Genomic DNA, 23,316 nt, shown 5'->3' with positions numbered 1-23,316 from the left:
TTTAGTTTCGATTTTTTTTCAAGTTAAGGGCCCACTGAGCTCCGTGTAAAGAAAGTTAGTCAGGCGGCCTGCTTCACTCGTGAGGGTACGGGCACAATTGGTGACTAAAAATCGGCCAAAGGGAGCACACAACGGCTCTAAAGAGCCACCGCAAATTGGAATTGGAAATATGGCCCCCCCCCCACATATTTGTTTTGGGGGGGGGGCAGGGGTCCAGCATCCCCCCGTTTTTTTTTTTTTTTTAAATAAAAAAACATGGATAGTCAATGTTTCTCTGCGTTTTTTGGAAGACCGTTTTGGGTTTTAAAAATCTATGAATCCCTCACAGGGTATCCATCTTTTTTTCCAGCGCATTTCAATGGCCGTCACTGACGTTTTTATGGCGCGTCTGCGTCTCGTGACCTTTTAGGGGATGCGCGAACGATTCTGCGCATTCACGTCGGCTCCGATTGGGGACGTCGCCACGTCGTGCGGCTGAATCAGACGATTTGGAACGGCCGCAAAACCAGTCGCCGCAGTTTCGCCGTGTCACTCTGTGGGCGGCGGTCCGATGACGTGCGGAAGTGGGAGGAGCTCATCTGACACACGTTTGCGAGTGGCGACGGTTCCAAACTTTCGCGGAGAACTTCCTGTCTCGCCGAGCGACGCGGGTGGGTCTTTAGGGAGCCACATCACCAAGAATCCGTCAACTGGAACGGAAGTGCATCACATCAACATGTTTGCTCGAATGAGTGATGATGTTGAGAAGTGAAAAATGGAGCGCCTACTGTCCTGGCTGGAGCGGTTTGATTTTCACCCTCATATCCAGGGACGTTCTGTTGCTCGACCAGTCAAGATAATTCCGTCTGGCCGGTCGCCGTTTTAGTTGATATCAATAAAGCTTTGAAGAAATCAAAACAAAACAAGCGTTCGTTTCTCGGCGTTGTTTTGCTCGGGTCCTCTCATTTCCAACTATTTTGCGCGACAGTCGGTGAACTTGATCTTGAATTGTTGCTTCTGTAAGCTTTTGTTAAATTGTTAATGATTATAATTTTAGATTTGAGCATTATATTCTTTTATATTACATTTACCTAAATTATATTCTGTTTAACACTTTCTGAAATATTCTTATGTTGCTTGCATCTGATTGGCTAAGAAAAGCAGGAAGTGGGCTCGTTACCGGAAAAGGGGTTTCGTTCGAGAGTTACGAGGCAGACGTTGGAAAAATTAAAGAAAGCTGTGTTCAAACGAAGTCGTCCTCCCCTTTTTGCACATTCCAAACGTAGAGCAATCCATCCAAAACCTACGAACCCCTCGACTTACACTTCCTAACTGGACATGTCGATACTGGACGACTGGAACTGATTTGGAGGGGAATCGATGAATGACTGTGTTCACGTCTCTCATATGAAGCCCAAAACGAGGGCAAGAAAAAAAACCCCAAAAGATTCGAGTTGACGCCAAGTTTGACAGGCCGCTAGAGGGCACCGCGGGACCAGACCCGTGAGAGCAGATCCTCGCCGTTTCCTGGGCTCTTCCGTTCGCCACCGCTCTTGCTCTGGCGCGTAATTGTACTTCCTGTATGTTTTGCGTTCATCAGATATCGTCCAGGTTTTGATGAACAAACGCGGTTCAAGGCATGCAACTGCTGAAAAAAGTGGACATGTCCTACTCAACCCTAATCAGGCTATATGTATCCTATTGTATGAAAATTGAATAAAATGTTTTGGAGAAATAAAGAAAAACGAGTAAAACAGAAAAACGAAAAAAAAGTGAGAAAAAAAAGTATCTACTAATCTTGCAATCGCGTTCAGGTCCTTGCAGAGGATCTGGTGGTCCCGCGGTGCTCCCTAGTGGCCTGGTAAACTTCCGTTCACAGGCGTCAGCTTGCATTTTTTTCCTTGCTAGCAGTTTTTCAACCAGGGCATGTGTTTTGGATTACCGCAGCGTTTTATTTATTAATGTATTTATTTGTTTGTCCATTTATTTAATTCACTTATGTATTTGTTTATGTTTACATATTACATACACCCATTTTCAATATGCTTATGTCGATACCATTTACTGTATATTTATTTATATACTTTTTGTTCTTCTATTTCTCGCTTTCTTAATTTTGCTGCTGTAAATTGAAAATTTCTCAAAATGTTCGCACCTCAGTGGGATTAGAGATTTATTAGAACAATATCTAAAATTGGACTAATTACCAGGCGTAGGCGTAACTCTGATAATTGTTATCAGCAATAGTTTTATTCTTTGGAGATACAGTACAGTACAGTACTTGTTATTTGTAATTCGAATACGGAGACAGCGCGTCAATTGTGACGTCATGCGTCAGATGTTTTCAAACAACGTAATGACGTCACACATCTTCCTGTCTCCACCCGTTGGCAGCCATGATGGTAGGTTTGGTTCGACTCTTTTCTCTTTTCTCTGCTCTTTTTCTCATATTGACTGGGGCGCGTCGGAACCACGGCGCCGGTGGAGTGCCCGCGCCTCCCTCCCCCGCCTCCGATTCCCTTCCGCAGTTCCGGCGGGCGTCCGCTCGTCCGCCTAAAATGACGTCCCTGTGTGCTCTGTGTGCCCGCAGCAGGAAGGACTGGACGACGGACCAGACTTCCTCTCCGAGGAGGACCGAGGAGTGAGTTGTCCTTCTTCTCCGTTCTTCCTTCTCTTCTCCTCTCGCCCAGCTGGGGCGCTTCTGCCCGCTTTGGCCACGCCAGGCCCAGGGCCCGGTGTGGCCAAAACAAGCTGGCGTTAGCTCCGCCTGTTAGCATTAGCTTCCCGCTACCTTGATTTTTAGCCACGGCTTTGGGGGAACTGGTTCTGCCAGCGGGTCACGTGACGGTCACGTGTACCTGTTTGGGTTTCGGTCGCCGTCGGCCGCGGAAGGGACGCGAAGCTCACCGTTAGTGACGATATTAAACAGTGATTCTCAACATTTCACGCGATCTATTAGCACCCCCAACAAACTTGGCTCTCTCAGTGCCAGCATTAAAATCCAGTAGTAGGTTACTAGGTTAGTTGCCCGGCTTTCCATCAAAAGCCACGTGATATATATATTTTGCAGGAATGTGTGTCACCTGACCGACAATGCTCATGTTGAAGTTGCACCTTGGAGAATTTGCGTGTGAAGGCTTGAATCAAAATTCTGGAATGAATCGAAATAATGAAGAGTTTTGCCGATTTTTGGATTGGTTACGGTCCAAAGCAAGAAACGAACAATTGCGCCTGTTATCGCTGAGGGCGAATATTGTGTTCATGTCAGAGTTCATCAGGGTTCGTGCAAGGTCGCAAATTTTTGCAGACTGTTGGCCTAACCTTTGCCAAACGTCTGCCAACAGTTGTCGCGATTTTTCTCAAAAGCGAGGCCAAGGTTATCTCCCTTCGCCGACAGTCGCAACTGTTGACGCCTCGGTGGGTTCGGGGCTTGAATCGCTTCAGGTGTTGCCGGCAACATGGGCCGCACGCACTTGCAGGCAAATGGAGCCACTTGGCCGAACCACGTCTGTGTTTGACTTGGTGTGTGCGTGTGCAGCCCAGGGCGGTCAGCGTGGACCTCCAGACGGACGCCACGCTGCAGGTGGACATCTCGGACGCCCTCAGCGAACGAGACAAGGTCAAGTTCACCGTGCACACCAAGGTGAGGTCACTTCCGGTCCGGTGGCGCGAGGTCACTTCCCGTTGACGCCCGTCACGCCGCCGGTGTGTGTCCGCAGAGCACGCTGCCCAACTTTAAGCAGAGCGAGTTCTCGGTGGTCCGCCAGCACGAAGAGTTCATCTGGCTGCACGACTCGTTCGTGGAGAACGAAGACTACGCCGGATACATTGTGAGTCTCGCTGCCTAGACTCACACTTCTTGCGAAGTGCACGCAAGTTTTCGGAAGAATTCCAAAATTCTACTTCCCAGTTGGCCGCTTTCATGTTTTTGACATCAACGTCGATACCGTAAAAATCGGTTCAGTGGTAGAGTGCTCGTCACCCAGACCACAGGGATCTCCAGCCATTGGAACCTTGCCCTAGTGTCCTTGAGCAAGATACCGAAGCGGCTTGAGGTTGTACGAATGCGCGCTCTCGTCCGTGTTATCGTCTGACGCTTGCCGTTGGGCTTCAGATCCCGCCCGCCCCGCCCAGACCCGATTTTGACGCCTCCAGAGAGAAGCTGCAGAAGTTGGGCGAGGGAGAGGGCTCCATGACCAAGGAGGAGTTCACCAAGATGAAGCAGGAGCTCGAAGCGTGAGTCCGTCTGCTCAAGTTGGGAATCGGTCTCCACTCACTCCCGACTCGGGTGTCGGAGTATTTTTTTTCTTTCTTTCTTTCTTTGTTTTCGTGGACTCCCAATCCCCACGTCGCGATTCGGGAGCTGAGAATGATGAATGATTCCGAATGCGTTTGGAAGCATTCACCCATTCGTCATTCCCTACTCCCGGCCGCGTGGGCCTCACTTTCTGTCCCAGCGAGTACCTGGCCATCTTTAAGAAGACGGTGGCTATGCACGAGGTCTTCCTGTGTCGCGTGGCGGCGCATCCCATCCTGAGGAAGGACCTCAACTTCCACGTCTTCCTGGAGTACAACCAGGATGTGAGTAGCTTGGCCAAATGGGGAAGGCTTCGGCATTTTGCTCGATACGCTTGATGTCTGGCTGAACCTTGTCCTGAACATTTTACTCGAGAGGCAAAAGTGTGCGATCGTTCGCGACTGGGGTGCGACAGGTATGACCGGTGACATCTAGCGCTTCACTCGTAAAACGTAGTTGGCATAGTTGGGAGAGCAAGAAGCGTGAGGGCAAAGAGCGCCGTGCTACGTGGCCCACACCGTGGTCATCATGGCTATGGGCTAAAGCGTCAAAAGGGCTATGTGTACCGTCACCCGTTTCTTCGCATGACACCGCCGATGACGTCGCCATCTTGTGATCGCAGCTGAGCGTGCGAGGGAAGAACAAGAAGGAGAAGTTGGAGGACTTCTTCAAGAATGTCGTGAAGTCGGCGGACGGCGTCCTGGTGGCGGGCGTCAAGGTAACCCTTTTCGTCCGCTCCACGCCGACCGAGTTTGTCGCCGCGCGGGGCCCGCGGTTTGACGCTCTCTGTCCGCAGGACGTGGACGACTTCTTCGAGCACGAGAAGACTTTTTTGTTAGAGTATCACAACAGAGTCAAAGACGCCTCGGCCAAATCCGACAGGATGATCCGCTCCCACAAGAGTAAGACGGCAATTGCATCACGCGCGGGGGCGGGGAGAGAGCGCAAAGGTCAGGAAGTGCATCGGGCATGCGGACAGAGTCGTCGACGGGAAGTTCTTACAAGACAGGATGTACGCATGAGACATAGACGGTGCTTTAGGTCGTTGGGCTGATACACTTGGAAACAGGAAGTGCATATGACTTGGACAGGAAGTGCATAAGACGCGCAGACTGGATGACTTTAAATGTGAGGAGAGGAAGTAGATGACAAAGTGCATGAGATGCGTTGTCGATGTCTCCACAGGAAGTGCATTAAGTCTGTGGACAAGATGTTTCAATAGTCCAGGGGGGGAAAAAAAAAACAAAAACAGGAAGTCCTTTAAGACAGGAAGTGTGTTAACGCGGACCGGAAGTGCATACATGTTGGAAGAGCTCAAGACTTGTGCACACGAAACGGGGATAGGAAGTGGTCAAGCCCCTCCGCGCGACTTCCAACTCATCTGTTGCGTTTTTCTACAGACGCTGCGGACGACATCAACAGAATGGCGTCGTCTCTGTACGCCTTGGGAACGCTGGACTCCACGGACCTCTGCAAGTACGAAGGGCGCCAGCGCCACCGTGCGTTTGCGGGTCACAGCCGCAAACGGAAGAGTCACGCCGGTGTCTTGCTTGCGTTTCAGGTTCTTCCTCAAAGTGTCTGAGCTCTTTGAGAAGACCAGGGTACGTCACATGACTTCTCTTTGGCTACATGTCAGGCCGATCGTCATTGCCCCCCCCCCCCGCCCCCGTTACGTTTGACAGAAAATCGAAGCTCGTGTGGCCGCTGACGAGGACTTGAAGCTGGCAGACTTGTTGAAATACTACCTGAGGGAGTCGCAGGCCGCAAAGGTCCCGCCCGGCGAGCTTCGACACGGCAGCGCCCCGAAAATCTCGGGTCACCCGATGATGTGAGCGTGTCGCCCCCCCAACAGGATCTCCTGTACCGCCGCAGTCGAGCGCTGCTGGACTACGAGAACGCCAATAAGGCTCTGGACAAAGCTCGCGCCAAGAACCGCGACGTCCTGCAGGCGGACACCAGCCAGCAGCTGTGCTGCCGCAAGTTTGACAAGATCTCAGAGTCGGCGAAGCAAGGTCACACACACTCCTCGTCCGCTCTCTTTTTCATCACTGTTTCTGGTGTGTTTGTCTTCAACCCTCATTTTCTCCGCACATCTTTGTGGTGTATCCAGAGCTCATCGACTTCAAGACGAGGCGAGTGGCGGCGTTCAGGAAGAACCTGGTGGAGCTGGCCGAGCTGGAGCTCAAACATGCCAAGGTAGGGACCTTGTCTGTGACTTTGTCGGTGAGCCTGCTGATGACGTCATCGTCCCCACCCCCCCTTCTCTCTCTCTCTTGCAGGGGAACCTGCAGTTGTTGCAGAGTTGTCTGGGTGTCCTGAAAGGAAACACTTAACCATGTCCCACTTGTCACGGCCCCTCCAGATGGACAACACTCTCTACATGGGGGGGTCGGGCTGTAGGGACGGGGTTGTGGGCACCATGTCGGATGGACTACAGAACCACAACAAGAAGGCTTAAAAAAACTAAACAAAACAAAAAAAAAAAAACACTATACAGGAAGTCTGTTATCTTCATCACAATAACCACACATTGTGCTCTTCATCAACACCCACACAAACATTTGCATCAATCCAATCCAGGTTCTGGGTCAGTCTGGTGCATGTCATGGTCCGGGCCCTGGTCTAACAATGTGGGTCAATCAGGATTAATCATGTTCAATCTGGATTATTCCCGTCTGATCAGACTCATTCTGTGTTGGTCTGGTTCAGTCTTGATCAGTCATAATCAGTCTGGTCCAGATCCAGGTTCTGCTCCCTTCTGGGTCGATGCGGATTAGTCACATTCAATTGGGATCGGTCTGTTCCAGTGTGGGTCAGTTTTCGTCAGACTGGTTCTCTGGATCAATGTGGTCCAGGTCCTGGTCACTTGACCCTCTCAGTCGGGATTAGTCAGATTCAGTCATGATCAGTCTGGTCCGGTCGGAATCGCTCTACCTGACTGCTTCTAACTGGCACTGTCTGGATGAGTTGAGTTCAGGCCCCGAATAACTATGTACATTCGGGATCAGTAAAGTTCTTTTTGCGTCAACCTAGTTCAGGTATGGTCCAGGTCCTGGTCTAACAATGTGGGTCAATCAGGATTATTCAGGTCTGGTCAGAGTCATTCTGTGCCCGTCTGGTTCAATTTGGATCATGTCCGGGTCTAATGTGGGCTAGTCAAATTCAATTTGGATCAGTCTGGTCCAGTCAGAATCACTCGGTATCTGTGTGGTGCGCCCTTGCTCAGTCTTCATCAGTCATAATCACTCTGGATCAGACTGGTTCGATCTGGATCCATCGGTTCTGCTTGGGACCAGCCACAAGGGGGGCTCAGCGTTTCCTGTTTCCTGGCATTAAACTTTGGCGAGATCATTGGGTGTCGGTAGACGTTTTTGCCGCCTCCTCCTCCGGGTGTGGTTCCTGTTCTTATGAAATGAATGAAAGTCTTGTACAGCTTTGTATTCCAGTACGGTCTCGTGGGGGCTGACGGTCATCTTGGTCATCTTCCTCATACTTATCATAGCTCCTTTTTTGTTTTTTTTTGGTTGCAGGAGGAGTTTGAGTGTTTTTGCCTTAACATCACTCTTGAGTTTGTTTCTCTTTTATTTACCATGCTGTAAACGAATGTTTTTCACACTTAACGTGACCAAAGCTTCCGTATCATCCAAGGTGACGATAGAGTACAAAAATAATGGTGCCAGCCGAATAAACGAGCTGATTTGTTTTCACAATAGTTTTGAAGGCCTGTTATCTTTTTTTTTAAATTTTCCTGATATTCGGTTTCTTGGGACATTGCTTCATTTCATGGTGTAATCATTCCCAAATTGCTATTAAAAAGTGCTACATATTGCAATATGGATGTTTGAGACACACTTTGGTCGTGGTCCAATGTGATAATTACCGAAGGTCCAACTTTGCTCGTGTTGGGAGTCGCTCCTTTGCGCCTCTTTGGATTCTCATTTTTGCTTCGGGATCCTCCTTTCTGATCTGAGCAAGATAACCTGGAAGAACTTGGAGCGTAAGGGCGTTGAAGTTCTAAAAGTGCTCACGAAAGTTGGCGGTGCCTTTGTGCAACCTTTACGTCGCCGTTAGGAAAGGTTACTCCAGTCCAGGCCAACCTGTATGTAAGTAAACCCTGCTGTAAAAGAGAGAACAGCGTAGACCAGTAGTGATGACTCTCGGAGCAAAAACATTTTCGACGCGACGCGTGCTAAAAATGAGTTCGATCCTCTAGAAAAAGGATGCCGACCTCAAATGGACCAAAGTAATACTTACACCTCACCTGCGTATTTGTATCGGTAGTGCAACATAAATCTTTACAATACGTACAGCTAACACTGCTGCTACTTTACTGCTGCTGGAATGTGCAGTAAGTATTGGTCAAACTATAATACTGGTCCAAAACCTTTTCATTTTCACAATGACTCAAGGGTATAGTCGAAATATATATAATATAATTCCACCCACCGCCGTCGTGACACCATGTGGTAGCAGGTGCCACGAGAGCTCGAGTCAGTATATTTCACATTAAAAGCGATTGGTGAAACCGTTGGTGAAACACGCTTTCCTTGTGTATTTCATGGCTATAAAAATACAATACAGTCGTGAAAATGTACCCCCTCAAATAAAATGAGATGGAATCCCTACGTGGACGTGTAGTGGCTTAGTATGGTTAGTTTGATTACCACCAAAATATAGGTCGGATAAAATTACTCAATTTAGCCTAAATTGTGGCCTTTATGTATTATTTACCCATTTTCGCGGGAAAACCTTCGCATAAATGACAAATGAAATTAAAATATTACGCGACAAGCTGTTATTGTGAAGGCGGTTTCCGGAAGAGTGCGTGCGAATAGAACTCAATGATAAATCTGCTGTTTTGCACTTCCACGCTGGACCAACAGTTGACGTCAAAATGAGCTCCATTGGGACCGGGGTAAGCGTTTCGTCTCAGATAAAACGTTTTATTTTCCAAACGTAATTGTTCTATTTTTCAAGAGGGTCAGGGGAAAAAAGTATTTCTTTAAGAATAGCATCTAGCTAGCGAGTTAGCTGTTAGCCTGCTGCTGAGTCACTTACCTGTAGCGAGGCCGGCCTTGTACCGCCATGCTAATCTGAAACTAAAAGCGATCGGGAGTCTCGTCGTGAAGTATTTTTACAGCCATGACATACTCACGGAAAGAGCGGCAATTGGTCACCAGAAACACAACCCTGGATCGCGCCATTCGAGATTTAGCGTCGTTTATTTTGTTCTTGGACGGTGAAGCTTTATTGAATGGGTTGGCCCGTAACAGCGAAACGTCAACGCGTGCGCCATATTGGATGTGCCCAAACTGGAAAGTGATCCATAAAAATAGCCGTTCTAAATCTTTCTATCATGTATTTTTACCCTTTTTAACATTTCTCCAGCAAAACATTGGGACACATTTCACGTTTCAATATGAACAAATTCCCCTTATGATGCAATCAGGTATCACGTTAGAACGTGCTAAACTATTTCCGAAATGAAAATAAACGACGTCTTTGACGTCCGAATTCTGTTGAACAAAACAATATCGTTAATTTATATAATTTGGAATTGAACGTTACTAGCTACGTATATATTGTGCTCTTCTATGCTGTTAAAAAAATCAAAATAAATCGAAGTGAAAAACCAAGATGAAAAATGACAACAATCATACATATTTAGGGCTGTTGTCATGGTAAATCTTGATTTTGTGCCACTTCCTGTTGAGGTACCTCATTTGCCCAATCCCGGGAGGGCGCAATGTGTGCCCTTTGGGATCAGGCCATTCATCATCCTTCTTGGTGCGTGTGCCCCTTTAAGGGTTAGAGCGACACCCACAGCGCGACAGTTTTACGACAGTTCCACGACAGTTTTACGTCATTACCTTGGTTTATGATATTGGCCATGTGGTCGCGCGGGCCAGAAGTGGAAAAATCTGTGGTGGGGTTACAGCTCGTGCCTCGTGCCCTGTACCTCAAGTTGTCGGCCTTTGCCAGATATCGTCAACGTTTTCTTGCTAGGTGAGCACTAATAGTAAATATTCTAACGAGTTGCAAGCAACACCGTTATTTTGAAATAAGCACATTCAGGTTAAAAAAGAAATCGCGACTCATGCTTATCGTTGATCATGCCACGTGTACTCTGTGTGTGTGTGTGTGTGTGTGTGTGTGTGTGTGTGTGTGTGTGTGTGTGTGTGTGTGTTATGCTGCTTGATGTGAACTAATATTTGGTATTTATTCCGCTCTACAGTACATACCATTTGCATATACATGGCAACAGCAAGCCATACAACTTAATACATTAGCTATGGAAGATAAAAACTTGCCAATTCAAATATAATGAACAATGTAAAAAATCGGTCTTTATTCTAAAACAACAGAAGGCAACTTAATACATTAGCTATGGAAGATAAAAACTTGTCAATTCAAATATAATGAACAATGTAAATATAAAAAAAATCGGTCTTAGCTCTAAAACATAGCAGAAGAGCGTCTCCTTGGTGCCCGTTAAATGTCCACGGAAATTAGTTCGGTCATCATAAAAGTGTGTGTGTGTGTGTGTGTGTGTGTGTATCGAGCACAACAAAGCTGTTCAAACACACCTTCTAAACACATTGTAAATGTATTTGGAGCACACAAGCAAAAAGCAATGTGGGGGTGGGGTCGGGACACATTGTGGTAACTCGCACAGTTCTCCAGGTGAGATAAAATGCGCTTGCATCAAGCTGTTTATTCGTCTCTCTCAGTTGAAGATAACTGTTGAATTGGCTCAAACTGTAGAGAAACCAAAATGCTTGACGCAACCACATTATTTTGTCTTGTTGCTGGGGGTCAGAAGTGGAATTGTCAATATTGGCGGTGCTCACGCGTCGTCACGCAAGAAGCATGTTGGGCAATCTGGTTTTGTTTCGTTGTCACGCGCCGTTTGAACAAACCACTTGAGTGCAAACCTCCTGTCCTATCCGTGTGCGTTTGTGTTCCAGTACGACCTATCAGCATCCACCTTCTCTCCTGACGGGCGAGTCTTTCAGGTGGAATACGCTATCAAAGCTGTGGAGAACAGCAGGTGGGTGCGCTCGCCTTCCTGACTTGTCCCGAGGGTCCGTCACGCAAACATGACAAAAATCACAACTTTTTGTTCATGGTTTTTGTGTGTGTGGCTGTGTTTGTGTTCAGCACAGCCATCGGAATCCGCTGTAAAGATGGCGTCGTGTTTGGCGTGGAGAAGCTGGTTTTGTCCAAACTCTACGAGGAGGGCTCCAACAAACGCATCTTCAACATTGACAAACACGTCGGCATGGTAAACGCACACAAGCGCAAAAGTAGAAAGTAGGTGCCGGTTTGAGTCCGTGCGAGGGTCGAGGTATCCGTGGCTCGTAACCAAGGTAACCCGTCCAATGGCCCTTCCCTCCCCAGGCCGTGGCGGGCCTTCTGGCGGACGCCCGTTCGCTAGCTGAAGTGGCCCGGGATGAAGCGTCCAACTTCCGCTCCAGCTACGGGCACAACATTCCTCTCAAGGTGTGTAGAACAAGTATGTCTCAAGTCACCGCTCCACCGTGCTGAATGGCGAGAATTTTTACAAGCGGAGTTTTTATTATTTTGTCATTTTGCTGTTGCGAAATACTCACGTTGGGGTGCTTTTCACTAAGACATTAAAACTATCAAGAAACGGTGACGTCATTTTGTTTGATTGATGGCCAGTCGCTCTGCAACTGCCAATCACGGCGTTCGGTAGGCAGGCATATCCGCCCACGTTTGCCTGCGAGAGTCCTGCACATTTTTCAAAGTTTGGCATCGTGTGGTGTCGCAAGACGTGTCGTGTGTCTTGTATTTTATGGGTGGTGCGTTTTTCTCGTGACCCGGGTTCTCAAGTGGCAACGTCAAAATTCCTTTTCTATCCATTTTAATGAGGAAACGCGTCTGGGGAACAAATGAAGTCCGAGAGCCGAGCTTCCGCTGTATCGGTTCTTCATTTCCCATTTGAAATATTTGTAGTAAGTTGACGTGTTTCCACTAAAAGCGCTTCCTGTTGCCCGCAGCACCTGTCTGAGCGCGTGGCCATGTACGTGCACGCCTACACGCTCTACAGCGCCGTGCGACCCTTCGGCTGCAGGTGAGGTTCGACCGCCCGCCCGTCCGCCGATTGGCTGACGGCCGTCACCGTTGTCGTCCGCAGCTTCATCCTGGGCTCTCACGACAAAGACGACGGGCCGCAGCTCTACATGGTCGACCCCTCGGGCGTCTCCTACGTGAGTATTGCACATGGCCGCCGTCGGCGTTGTGGTGATGGCGTGCTTGGGCTCGCAAAGGAAGGCCGGGGAAAATTTTCACGGGAATGTAAGGTGGAGAATTTTTTATTCTCCTCAAAAGCTGCGCTGATCCCAAAGCGGTGCAGCGCTGCCATCTACTGGCAGCCATTCATCATGGTGGTTTTGGGCCAGATTCTTGAGCGCGACCGCCCATCGAATACGTGACAAAACACATTCGTCGCGACGTTTAAGGCTTGGATTCGACCTTGTAATTGCGAATTTATTCCCGTTCATTGCCGTGAACATTTTCCAGCATTTTGCAGCCCCCTCGGTGTGATGATGCAGAGAAGGTTTCGCTCAACAAGCTGATGTCACGTGATGTCATCACTTTCTCTTGGCTGTCTGACCACACGCGTGCAAGCGTGGTGCCCGTTGTCGCGCGCGCTCCGCGCACGCCTCACTCGGTTCGTGTCTTCCAGGGTTACTGGGGGTGCGCCATCGGGAAAGCCAAACAGGCCGCCAAGACGGAAATTGAAAAACTGCAGGTGAGTTAGTCAAGTGAACCCCCTCTTCTCAACGGATGAGTCGATGGTGAAAATAAACGGTTAGTCGCCGGCCGAGTGATGTGTGGCGTCACTTGGCTTTGTGTGGCGTGTACGCGTGACCCGACGTCACGCGGCAGGAAGTCAAGAAAGTTTGCGATGTGCTGTGACGTCATCGTGTCTTGCAGATGAAGGACATGACCTGCAGAGAGCTGGTCAAAGAGGTCGCCAAAATGTGAGTTGCTTCCCCGTGACATCGTCACACTTTAGCAGCAGCAAAATGTGCTTTTGCGCCGACAGCAACTTTTTGGCTCAGGCTTATCATCCCTTCAGATTTAGTTACCAGCACGGGCGCCTTCCGACGCTGATCTGTAGCGTCCTCCCTTTTTCAAGCGGCGATGCGCTTCGTCCTGCGAATAACATTTGACTTTCTTTGTGGAAATGCTTCCGGGTGGCTCATTATGACGTGTGCATGTGCGCGCGCGCGTGTGTTTTCAGCATCTACATCGTTCACGACGAGGTGAAGGACAAAGCGTTCGAGTTGGAGCTCAGCTGGGTTGGAGAAAGTAAGGCCGCGAAACCGTAAACGTTGCGTCTCCTGCGCTGGCGCGGGGGATGATGAGTGTCCAAAAGGTTTCGCTCACTGGACTGAACTCCTGTGATGTCACTTCCTCTTGGCTGTCTGACCACACCCGCCGGTTGTCCACAGCTTGACTGCCGGTTACCATGGCGACTGACCCCCACTTTTGTCTGTCTCCCCAGTCACAAACGGACGACATGTGCTCGTCCCCAAAGACATCAAGGAGGAGGCGGAGAAATACGCCAAGGTGACGCGCACTCGCCAGCGCACTCGCCCACTTTGTGGGCTGCGTTTTAACACGGCGTTGCGTTTTTCAGGATTCTCTGGAGGAGGAAGACGACTCGGATGAAGACAACATGTGAAGCCGTCGACTCTTTTGATCTTGTTTGTTTTCATATTTTATAATTCTGCTTTGAAAATAAAAGATGTTTGCCGCCTGGGTCTCCCTGTGTCCTGGTGCACGTTTCTCAGATAAAAGTGGCTTGTGGCACCCAAATGTCCATATATGGCCTCGCTGTCAACGTTTTCCCGTTACGCAAAGGCAGCCATTGTATTTGTCCACGTGATCGATCCGCGAGGGTCTTGTATGAGCGCACAAGTTGCTCCTCTTGAGTGACGTTTGTGTCCCCTCACGCCAAGTGTGGAGCTTTCGCTGTGGAGGCCCCGTCCGCGCGACGTGACGACGAATGCGCATCACCAAACACGGTAGTGAAAGACTCCACTCAGACTCGGCAGCCGTCACGCGTGAAATTGGAGCGACAATAACGCCATCTCAGGCGCTTCGGTCGCCCACAATTGGCACGACCGAGCTTCGGCGCTGTTGTCCGGCCTCAAGCCGTTCGTCTCTCTCCGCTAAGGTCGACTCGCGTACACCTTCGGTGTTCATTTTGGCCCAGACGGTAGTCTTGTGCAAGAACGGGCACAAATCGGCGCCAAGCGTTACATTGGGTACCGATTTCAAGAAATGTTGCTTTCGGTTTACGAGAGGTCCACGTTACTGCTCTTTAGCCAACGTTCACGATGTGTCGAGAAACAAGCGTGCGCGGTTGAATCGGCTATTTAGTCTACGGAGTCCACCTTGTGTCACTGGCGTTACGCAGACAAGGAAGCCCGCTCAGCCAATGGCGTCGCACGTCCCCCGCCTCGCACACAACCCGGGCAACCAATGGCGATCTCGAATGGCGAAATTTCCCTCCCACGCTTCCTCTTATTGGGAAGTCGCGCTGTACTAGTCGTCATTTCCCCTGTGGCGCCCCATTCGTATCCACCAATAGCGAGAGCGGAGCAGTTCGGACCAATCAAAACGGTGTATTTCGCCGGCCAATCGCTTTGCTCGGTGGCGAATAGCGCCGAGCTTTGCGCCAATGGCCTGACTGGAAACACAGCTCGGGACTCAACAGCTTGTTGTTCGTGTATCGCGTCGCAAGCCCGGGCGAAAGGGAAGCGAGACGCCTCGTTGAACGTGAGTATAAAATGTTGATTTTACGACCCCTAAAACTGTCGCCCGCGCCGCTCGGGAACACTTCGTTAGTCCGGCGCGCGGCGAGACCCCGGTGATGTCAGAAGATGTCGGCTTTCGTCGTGCTTGCGAGCAGCAGCCGCGAATTGAATGGCAGCTGCGGCTTGTTTTCGCACTGAAGAAATGTGAAAGCTTGTGTGTGTGTGTGTGTCTCTCTGTCTCTCTCTGCGTGTCTGTGTGTGTGCGCCTTTTGTCAAACAACCGAATATGAAATAAATACAAATAAATCGACTGACTTTTATCTCATGTCACATTTAATGACATCGTCGGCTATAAAGTTAGTTTCTTTTGCGCCCACGAGCAAGACGCGTTAAATCTGCGGACAAACTAGCTCGCTCTCCTGTTTAGCATGTTAGCTCCAGCTAACCGGAGAGGAGGCGCAGCCACCAACAACCACCGCCGTCGTCTCGTCGCTTCTAGCTGTGAAGACTTTCTGGCCGTGACTCGACTGCCGGCCGGCCGACCGACTGTAGGCCGGGTCGCTTCCCGTCTCGGTTTGACCGTCGTTATCACACCGCTCGGGAGCGAGGTGAGGGGGGGGGAAGAGCGGAGCGAGCTAAAGTTAGCCGCGCTAGCTGAGCTGACATGGCGACGTGACTCACCGAGGAGCTCAGCTCAAAGCGGGAAGGAGAGCTCCTGGGCTCGGTCACGGACAACCCGCCCGAACCCACCGACTGGCTGGCCGGTCGGCCGGGCTGTTCGGCTCTCTCCAACGGAAACTGGCAGTTTTAGGTGAAGGGGAGCTGACATATTTGTTCTGATCCAAGCAGGAGGGGGAGGGGCTCCTGACTCCCGAGATTCTTGTTCGTTATGTCTGCCTACTTTCTCAGTCGTCCCGGGCTCTCGAGACAACCGTATTGTCCTTGCTTTTAATGTCTTTCAGTTGCCCAAGTTCAACTTTCCTGGATCGTGGACTCGAAACGTCTTCAAGAAGCGTCCGCAACAACCCGGAACCTTCTTCTAGCTAATCGTTTCTGTGTGCATTCTTAGTCATCCTCAGTCTCTCGAAGATGTAGTCTGCAGCTCGCCTTCCTGACCGATATTCTACACAGACATATAAGTAGAAGAAGATTCCTCGATTCATCTTTGGGAGGTTCCGTTTAGTTACTGTTCAGCGTTGAAAGGCCGTCCTCGGGTAATCACGCTTCTCTTGGTTGTTTTTGAGACAAAAGGTCTTCGACCCAGAACTTGGGCTTTGATCCCTGGCCATTGGGACAATGTCCAAGCGTCCTTGAGCAAGATAGTGAAGCCCCACCCGGTTGGTCCTGATGCTGTGTCATCAGTCGAGGAAAACGGTGTTAAAGCGCTTCGAGTCACCAGCGGTAGAAAAGAGCGACAAAAGTCAAAGCCCGTTCACCAAGAGTCCAGTTGTCTTGGTCATCCTGTACGTCCGTGTATATTCTGTCATCTGAGCCTTAAGGTGTACCGCCTTCAACAACCAAGAAGAGTCCAGTTTCCCAAGTTATTCAGTTTATGGTACTCCACAAAAGTTGAAGCCTGCAAGCGTCACTTGCCTAGATGAGACCGAGATGACTGAGAGCCCCAAAATAACGAGAAGATGATTCCAAGTGTTGTTGTCTTCCAGTTAGTTTTCCTTGCATTGTTCTGAGCGTGTCCTGGTTTGCCTACTTTTCTAACGCGTTTCTGTTTTATCCCCCGTGCCAGCATTCAACAAAGCTCCCGAGCTGGACTTTGTCAAATAAGCACAAAAGATGAAGGTGAGCCTCTTGGACTTTATGGTGATGTCATCACCTCCAGAGTACTAATTGTACGTGCCGCCGGCGTGGCTTTTTCAGGCAGCCGACGAGCCCGCCTACCTGACCGTGGGCACCGACGTGAGCGCCAAGTACCGAGGGGCCTTCTGCGAGGCCAAGATCAAGATTGTGAAGAGGCTGGTGAAGGTCAAGGTAAGGCGGTGGCGCGCCTTGCCGCCAAATTGGCGGTTCTCGTCCTTGGTGTGTGGAATTACCTATCCCCTAATCATGACATCGCTGTTGTCTCAGAAATTATTGTCTTTTTTTTTTTTTAATTAGGTTAAAACATTTTTTTCAATGAACATGCGCGTTTTTCGTAGGACAGTGGCAATAAAGGAGTTTGGATGTACTCTATAGTGTAACTATAGCTGTGTATACACTAGACTTGATGCGATCAGGGTTTTTGGAGCCCATTGGTGATAAACAAAAAAAAAAAAAAACCAAATGATCCTTGGCTGTTCCATCAGAAGCTGGAGCTATACATATCTATTGAAATAACTTGGATAGTTACTCTACAGTCGACAACCGCCGTGGCAAAAATTCATTGGAAACAGTGTCGTTTTTGGCAGCCATTTTAAATTTAGTGTTTGTCTTTTGGGTAAAAAAAAAAATGCTTATTAGTTTTAGTCATTCCTCTTTAGTCGACAAAAAAAAAAAAAAAATGCTTATTAGTTTTAGTCGTTCCTCTTTGTGCTAGCTTTAGTCGACGAAAACTCCCAAAAGGTTTGAGTCAGTTTGAGTTCCAAATAGACTGTCCCTGTCCCTCATACAGTTCGGGTGCCAAGTTGATTTCACCCTCACAGCTGACGGTGTGGATGATTGGACACCCCCGATTCCATCCCCGCAGCTTCGAAGAACACGAGTCACCTGTGTGACACAAGAGAAATAATGCGCACGTTTCATCCCGTCATCTGTTGCAGAAAATAGCAGAGTGATAATGCCGACATGTGCCTTCGTCTACTTTTGATATTTGAATGTACACGCGGCAAGCTCATGAATTGACGTTAACTCCGGCAAAATCACTTCGCCATACCGTGTTAGCCCAGGTGCGCCAGGAGTGACGCCGAAAACTTTAAGCTCGCAATGACATTTCTCACAGGCCGATTGTGGAGTCGCATCGAAGGCGAGCAAATGGATGCACTTATGGTACGATCAGCTAACAGGACCAAAAAATATACAGAAAATGTGTCCGTAGATCTTTTTCCCCCTTTGTTGACACAGCCGCCACATCGACGGAAATCGTGTCCGTGCGTGTGACGATTGACCGCATACGTGTTGTGTCGCGCCGGTGTGTGTCACGTGCCCTGCAGCGTGGTTGCCGATCACGTTTGACAGACGGGTGACCTGCGCCAGAAGTAGACATGTCATGCATTTTGAACATCTGGCAGACCACACGCCAACAATTTCATCTTTTGACATAAAAACTCAATGCATGAACACAATAGCACAAAAAAAACAACCCAAACAATATTTTCCGTGGGAGCTCAAACAAACGCCGCCGCGCCTGCCCGCTGGCGTCTGCCTACGCATGGCCGTAAGTCACATAACTTGAGTGCTGACAGCCATTTTCAATTCGAGAGGTGCTAAAATGAAACGAGAGTGACATTTTACTGTTGTGCTTGGTCGCCATGGTAATGGACAGAAACGGCCCAAATGAAGTTGCAAGCGGCGTGGGAGCGATGGCCAATGTGGCTTTCCGAAGACCGGGAGGCGGCGCCGGATGAGTTAGGTCGCAATTTGTCAATGGATCGTCCGAACGTGTCTGCTCGCGCTGTTGTTCGAGCTGACGCAAAAGCCGCCATCGTTTCTGGGGAGCGGACCGACACTGTGACGGTGACGCGAGGGCACCTGCCGTGTTGATGGGAGAACTTGGCCGGCCGGCTGTTCATTTCGGATACAGGAGCCGTGGTCCCGGATGGATTTGAGGATGAGGATCGATGCACAATCGTTGTGAAATACGTCAACAAAGTACAACCCAACTCAGTTTTGCTCCCGCTGCCTTTTTGAAAACGGGCGCAAGCGTATTTTTTACGTTTTACCCAATGAGAATTGATCAGGAGTCCGATTGATTTGTTTTTTTTTTTTTTTTTTTGTCGTCGTTCCCTGCAGGTGACTCTGAAAGGGGGGAGCGCCAGCCAGGTGGTCCACGACGATCAGGTCAAAGGCCCCCTCAGGGTAAGAGGCTTCATCACGATGACGACTACGACGATGTGGTAACTAATCGTGTGTGTGTGTGTGCGCGCGCGCACCCCGGCAGGTGGGCTCGACGGTGGAGGTGAAGACAAACGAAGGCGTGTACAGCGAGGCCGTCATCAGCAAGCTGACGGACGCCAGCCTCTACACCGTCGGTGAGCGCGCGTGAAAGGAGCGCGTGCCTTCCGAGCGCGCGCACGCGCCCGACTGCCGGCGCGTGACCCACGTGTCACCGTCTGTTTTCAGTTTTTGACGACGGAGACGAGAAGACGCTGCGGCGGTCGTCTCTGTGCCTGAAAGGCGAGCGGCACTTTGCAGAGAGCGAGGTGAGTAAGGGACTGGTCGGATGATTTATTTCTTTTTTTTTCTCCCCCGAAATCATCATCATCATCATCATCATCATAAATCGCCTCGTAATCGGTGATGAGATTTTTTTTTTCTTCTTGCCAGCTATCAGCATCAGCCTAAAAAAAAAAAAAATCTCCATTGGGCGCGCGACTTGTTCCTTTTCTTGTTCTGCTCAGCCTTGTTGTTCTTCCTCTCTGCTTTTTTTTATTGTCCATCTCCTCCTCTGTTTTTCTTCTACTTGTTGTTCTTGTGCTTCTCTTCCTCTTTTTTTAAGACGACTGCTCTCCGTTGTTCTTTTCCTCCCGCCCGGTGGTGCTCTTTGGCTCCGCCCCTTATGCTTGTTGTTCTTCTCCTCTCTACCTGTTCTTCTTCTGGTTGTCTTTTTTTGTCGCTGTGCCTTTCATCGTTGGTACGCTTGTCCTCGTCGTCGTTGTTGTTTGATGAGTTCTCCCTTTTATGCTCTTGTTGTTCTTCTCCCCGTCCTCCTTTCCCTGCTCATTGTTTTTGTTTTTGTCTTCTTCCTCCGCAGACGCTGGACCAGCTTCCCCTGACCAACCCGGAACACTTTGGCACCCCGGTCATCGGAAAGAAGTCCAATCGCGGACGTCGCTCTTCGCAGGCCGTGTGAGTCTTTGGGAGAAATCGTCCAGTTGTGTGCGGGGGGAGGTGAACGAGTGGAAAAGTGGAGGCGCTTGACTGCCTGGTGTCCCTCAGGGCGGACGACGAGAACGAGTCGTCGTCCAGCGAGGACGACGAGGAAGACCGCAGGAGGCTGAACGATGACCTTCTGGGAAAAGTCTGCAGCGTCAAGAAGGAGGACCAGCCCGCCTCCTGGTTCCTGGCGCTGGTAAGATGCCAGGGCGCGCGCACCTTTTTCCCAGCGCGCGCGTGTCACGTGTCAACACCCCGATGTGCGTGTTTAGGTGGTGTCTCCCAGCTGCAACGACGAGTTGGTGGTGAAGAAGGATCAATGTCTGGTCAGGTCCTTCAGCGACTCCAAGTTGTGAGTTTGAATTGATCTGCTGAATCGTTTCCTGCGAGGCGAGCTTGTAATCGGGGCTCCAATAAATGGATCTTGATTATTTTTGCCCCCGTTCCCGTGACGATAATTTGGCCATGAAGAATTGTTGAAGGCCAACCTCGAAAATAAACCATACCCAACCAAATCATAGCCGGAGATCAACGCCGAGGTAAGCTTCTATTTTGAAGTTGTTCCCGGCGGCGTGTCGCCGACTCGACTCGTTTTCGCGGACCTTGAGGCATTGCCCTCCCAAACGCTCGCGACTCGTATCGTAAACGGCGGCAGAGGGACTTGCGCTGAACGGATTTGATATTCGCAAGCTTGATTCACGTCATTATGCGAAGGGCCGCTCGCTTCAGGTTCAACGATGGGTCAGTTCCTGCTTTTTCATACTCGGCGCTGTAGACCGCGACCGTTTTCGTCACGGATTGCGCGAGGGCCCGCCGATATCTCTTGATCGTATCGAAGTGGAGACGCAAGCATCCAAGAGACCAAGATCGTTACTTCCAAGTTTGGCGTCGATCAACGCCACCAACCGGCCAACGCGAATCTCTTATTTGGATTCAACGCAAAGACAGTCGCTGCGCCGTCCGAGAGGACGACTCAAATCAGAAGCGGGGGCGTTTTGGGTTTGGACAGTTGGAAGGTCAACGAGTCGCGCATTCCTTTTCTAATTGACGGCTCGTTGTCGAAAGCGCTGAATTTTGCCGCCGCGGCTTTGGCGCCCCTGATGACGAGTTGCCAATTTATCACGTCGCCTTTGAAGCGCGCGGCAACTTGCTCATCTGCTTCCCGTTTGCCGCAGCTGCACGGTTTCCAGGAGGAACGTGCACCCCCTCAACTCCATCAGCATCAACAAGTCGGAGCTCTCCAACACACGCGGTCGGTCTTCTTTCCCGCGATGCCCCGGCACGTCCCCCTTTTCCTCTGCGTTGTGCTAATCCTCATCTTCCTCATGTTTGTGCCCCCCCCCACCCCCCCAGGCTTTGAAGCGGCTCAGATATTTGCGAGGCGCAGGGAGGTGCCAGAGGTTTGGAAGATGGACATGAGTCAGATCTTGGACTCGTCCACCAGCGACGACGACGATGGCGGCGGCGGCGGCAACGGGGAGGAGAAAGAGAGCGAGGACGACGACATGGATGAAGAGGAGAAGAGGAAAAAGCTGCTCAAGGAGGAGGTCGGCGCTCGCTCGGTTTGACCAAATCCTTCCGCTCGGGTTGTCTCTTTCCTCGAGATGTGGCTCGCCAATCGACTTACAAATTGAAAAGAATTAATCGCCGCCTCCCCCCCCGACGCACATGAAGTGCTCCAAGCGCACTCGTCTTGATTCCGCTGGTTGCGTTTCGAACCAAGTGGCCACGTGTCCAATTGTCGCCAAGCCCGACACGCCTGCTCGTGTGTGTTTCCGTGCGCGCAGCCCGAGGAGGAGCCGGACCCGGAGGAGCGCGATCACTTCCTGCAGCAGCTTTACAAGTTCATGGAGGACCGAGGTGAGTCTGGCCGGGTGATGAACTCATTCAATGCCGAGGATGTTTTTTCACGCTTTATTTTTTTCTTTAAGAACCCGGCATTTTTCCTTTTTTTTAAAATTTCTCTCCACATGGCAAGGTTAAGAAGGGCTTGAAAATGTCTGGCACTGAATGAATTTAACATCTGTCCATCACAGGCAAATGCTTTTTTGTTTGTTTGTTTGTTTGTTTTAACCTGGTATGCTGTGTGCGTCCATTAGGGACGCCCATCAACAAGCCTCCAGTGTTGGGCTACAAGGACTTGAACCTGTTCAAGCTCTTCCGCTTGGTGTTCCAACACGGCGGCTGTCGCAAGGTAACTTGGTCCGACGTCCACTAGGTCAGGAATTCGCAAACGCCGGGCCGGTCGCGGACCGGTCGTGGGGCGGGGGAAAAAAACCACAAGGGCTGCACGAGTTAATTTGATGCGACCAAGTGCACGGTGAAATCATTTGCTGCGCAAGAATACGACCGGATTCACCGTCGATGCCCTCAAAGTGTTTTCTGTGCAGATTGAATGAAAGTAGAAAACGTTTTGGGTTCTTTTCTGTAGAAAATGTGTGCATGCTGAATAGCTGAGGCTCAACCGAAACGCAGTGGCAATAATTGACGAGGTGAAATCGGCAATGGAGTTCGAGTGGTTTGAAGCGTCATTTTGAGAATGTTCGTGTGCTCCTCTGGGAGTTTTTGGTATGTGATTAAAAACAAATCTGTCCATGTCCTTCATGAGCTGAAAAATGGATGCGGTTGGGATGGTTCGAATTGGCCAGGAAATGTGCAAGGCGATCGATTTGGATCATTTGGGGGATAATTAGCTCCCGATTGAATATGTCGGCGGCGGAACGGTTTGAATCGGTCAAGAAATGTGCCGATATGTCACTTGTCTGCATTGAGCTGGAATGTTGTCACAGCGAAACGGCTGCCCTTCAGGTCACAGATTCCTCCGGTGCATTGGCGCAACATAAACGAGGCCGCCTCTTGGACAGATCTGTCAACTGAAATGGAGCGGGGGCGTGTCTTCGCCGTTCTTGACCAAAATGGATGCAAATCGTTCCTCTGCTTGCCTATTTTTGAACTCGAACATGGAATCGGTTCCGTTTGTGCTTCAGATTGAGAGCGGCACAGTGTGGAAGCAGATCTACATGGATCTGGGCATCCCCATCCTCAACTCGGCGGCGTCGTACAACGTGAAGACGGCGTACAAGAAGTGAGCGTTTGGGACTCGCGTCGTCGAAACGCCGATGCGACCGCTCATCCGCTCGCTCTCCCTCGCAGGTACCTTTTCGGCTTCGAGGAGTACTGCCGCTCCGCCTGCATCACCTTCAGGACCATCCACCCCAA

At 50.0% G+C, this 23,316-nt stretch overlaps 3 protein-coding genes across 3 annotated transcripts in view; all 3 read left to right on the top strand.

The window, feature by feature from the left end:
• Positions 1–2,320: 2,320 nt before the first annotated feature.
• Positions 2,321–7,988, top strand: snx6 (sorting nexin 6). The gene is given in 15 exon segments (XM_019877633.1): positions 2,321–2,361; positions 2,363–2,381; positions 2,570–2,620; positions 3,518–3,622; positions 3,699–3,809; positions 4,094–4,215; positions 4,437–4,560; positions 4,899–4,994; positions 5,073–5,178; positions 5,677–5,752; positions 5,838–5,877; positions 5,959–6,045; positions 6,129–6,288; positions 6,387–6,472; positions 6,556–7,988. Coding segments are annotated over 15 exon segments (1,263 nt in total). The 5' UTR covers positions 2,321–2,335; the 3' UTR covers positions 6,610–7,988.
• Positions 7,989–9,071: 1,083 nt separating this feature from the next.
• On the top strand, positions 9,072–14,077 carry psma3 (proteasome 20S subunit alpha 3). Its single transcript, XM_019877733.1, has 11 exons — positions 9,072–9,191; positions 11,245–11,327; positions 11,438–11,561; positions 11,678–11,779; positions 12,301–12,374; positions 12,438–12,510; positions 12,990–13,055; positions 13,241–13,287; positions 13,551–13,618; positions 13,815–13,879; positions 13,950–14,077. Exons 1-11 carry the CDS (start codon positions 9,171–9,173, stop codon positions 13,992–13,994), a joined length of 768 nt encoding a protein of 255 aa, XP_019733292.1. The 5' UTR covers positions 9,072–9,170; the 3' UTR covers positions 13,995–14,077.
• Positions 14,078–14,959: 882 nt separating this feature from the next.
• arid4a (AT-rich interactive domain 4A) overlaps positions 14,960–23,316 on the top strand; it is a 14,588-nt gene continuing 6,231 nt past the window's right edge. Inside the window, exons 1-15 of the mRNA XM_019877360.1 lie at positions 14,960–15,094; positions 16,817–16,869; positions 16,948–17,058; positions 19,015–19,080; positions 19,163–19,253; positions 19,345–19,424; positions 19,976–20,070; positions 20,161–20,293; positions 20,370–20,449; positions 21,273–21,349; positions 21,451–21,644; positions 21,885–21,957; positions 22,197–22,291; positions 23,085–23,182; positions 23,251–23,314. Coding sequence (XP_019732919.1) covers positions 16,864–16,869; positions 16,948–17,058; positions 19,015–19,080; positions 19,163–19,253; positions 19,345–19,424; positions 19,976–20,070; positions 20,161–20,293; positions 20,370–20,449; positions 21,273–21,349; positions 21,451–21,644; positions 21,885–21,957; positions 22,197–22,291; positions 23,085–23,182; positions 23,251–23,314 — 1,263 coding nt within the window. The 5' untranslated portion in view covers positions 14,960–15,094; positions 16,817–16,863. The remainder of the gene's footprint in view (positions 15,095–16,816; positions 16,870–16,947; positions 17,059–19,014; positions 19,081–19,162; positions 19,254–19,344; positions 19,425–19,975; positions 20,071–20,160; positions 20,294–20,369; positions 20,450–21,272; positions 21,350–21,450; positions 21,645–21,884; positions 21,958–22,196; positions 22,292–23,084; positions 23,183–23,250; positions 23,315–23,316) is intronic.

This window comes from Hippocampus comes, unplaced genomic scaffold, assembly GCF_001891065.2.
Source record: "Hippocampus comes isolate QL1 unplaced genomic scaffold, H_comes_QL1_v1.1 scaffold295, whole genome shotgun sequence".
In the NCBI taxonomy this organism is placed as follows: domain Eukaryota; kingdom Metazoa; phylum Chordata; class Actinopteri; order Syngnathiformes; family Syngnathidae; genus Hippocampus; species Hippocampus comes.
The sequence above is the reverse complement of the archived record's forward strand: the minus strand, read 5'-3'. Positions and strand labels throughout refer to the sequence as shown.

What these genes read in the sequence shown, in the direction of transcription:
- psma3 (XM_019877733.1), top strand. Translation starts at nt 9,171, where the DNA reads ATGAGCTCCATTGGGACCGGG. An exon ending in GTGCGACCCTTCGGCTGCAG is followed by an intron (nt 12,375 to 12,437) that starts GTGAGGTTCGAC and finishes TGTCGTCCGCAG; the next exon opens with CTTCATCCTGGGCTCTCACG. An exon ending in GCTCAGCTGGGTTGGAGAAA is followed by an intron (nt 13,619 to 13,814) that starts GTAAGGCCGCGA and finishes CTGTCTCCCCAG; the next exon opens with TCACAAACGGACGACATGTG.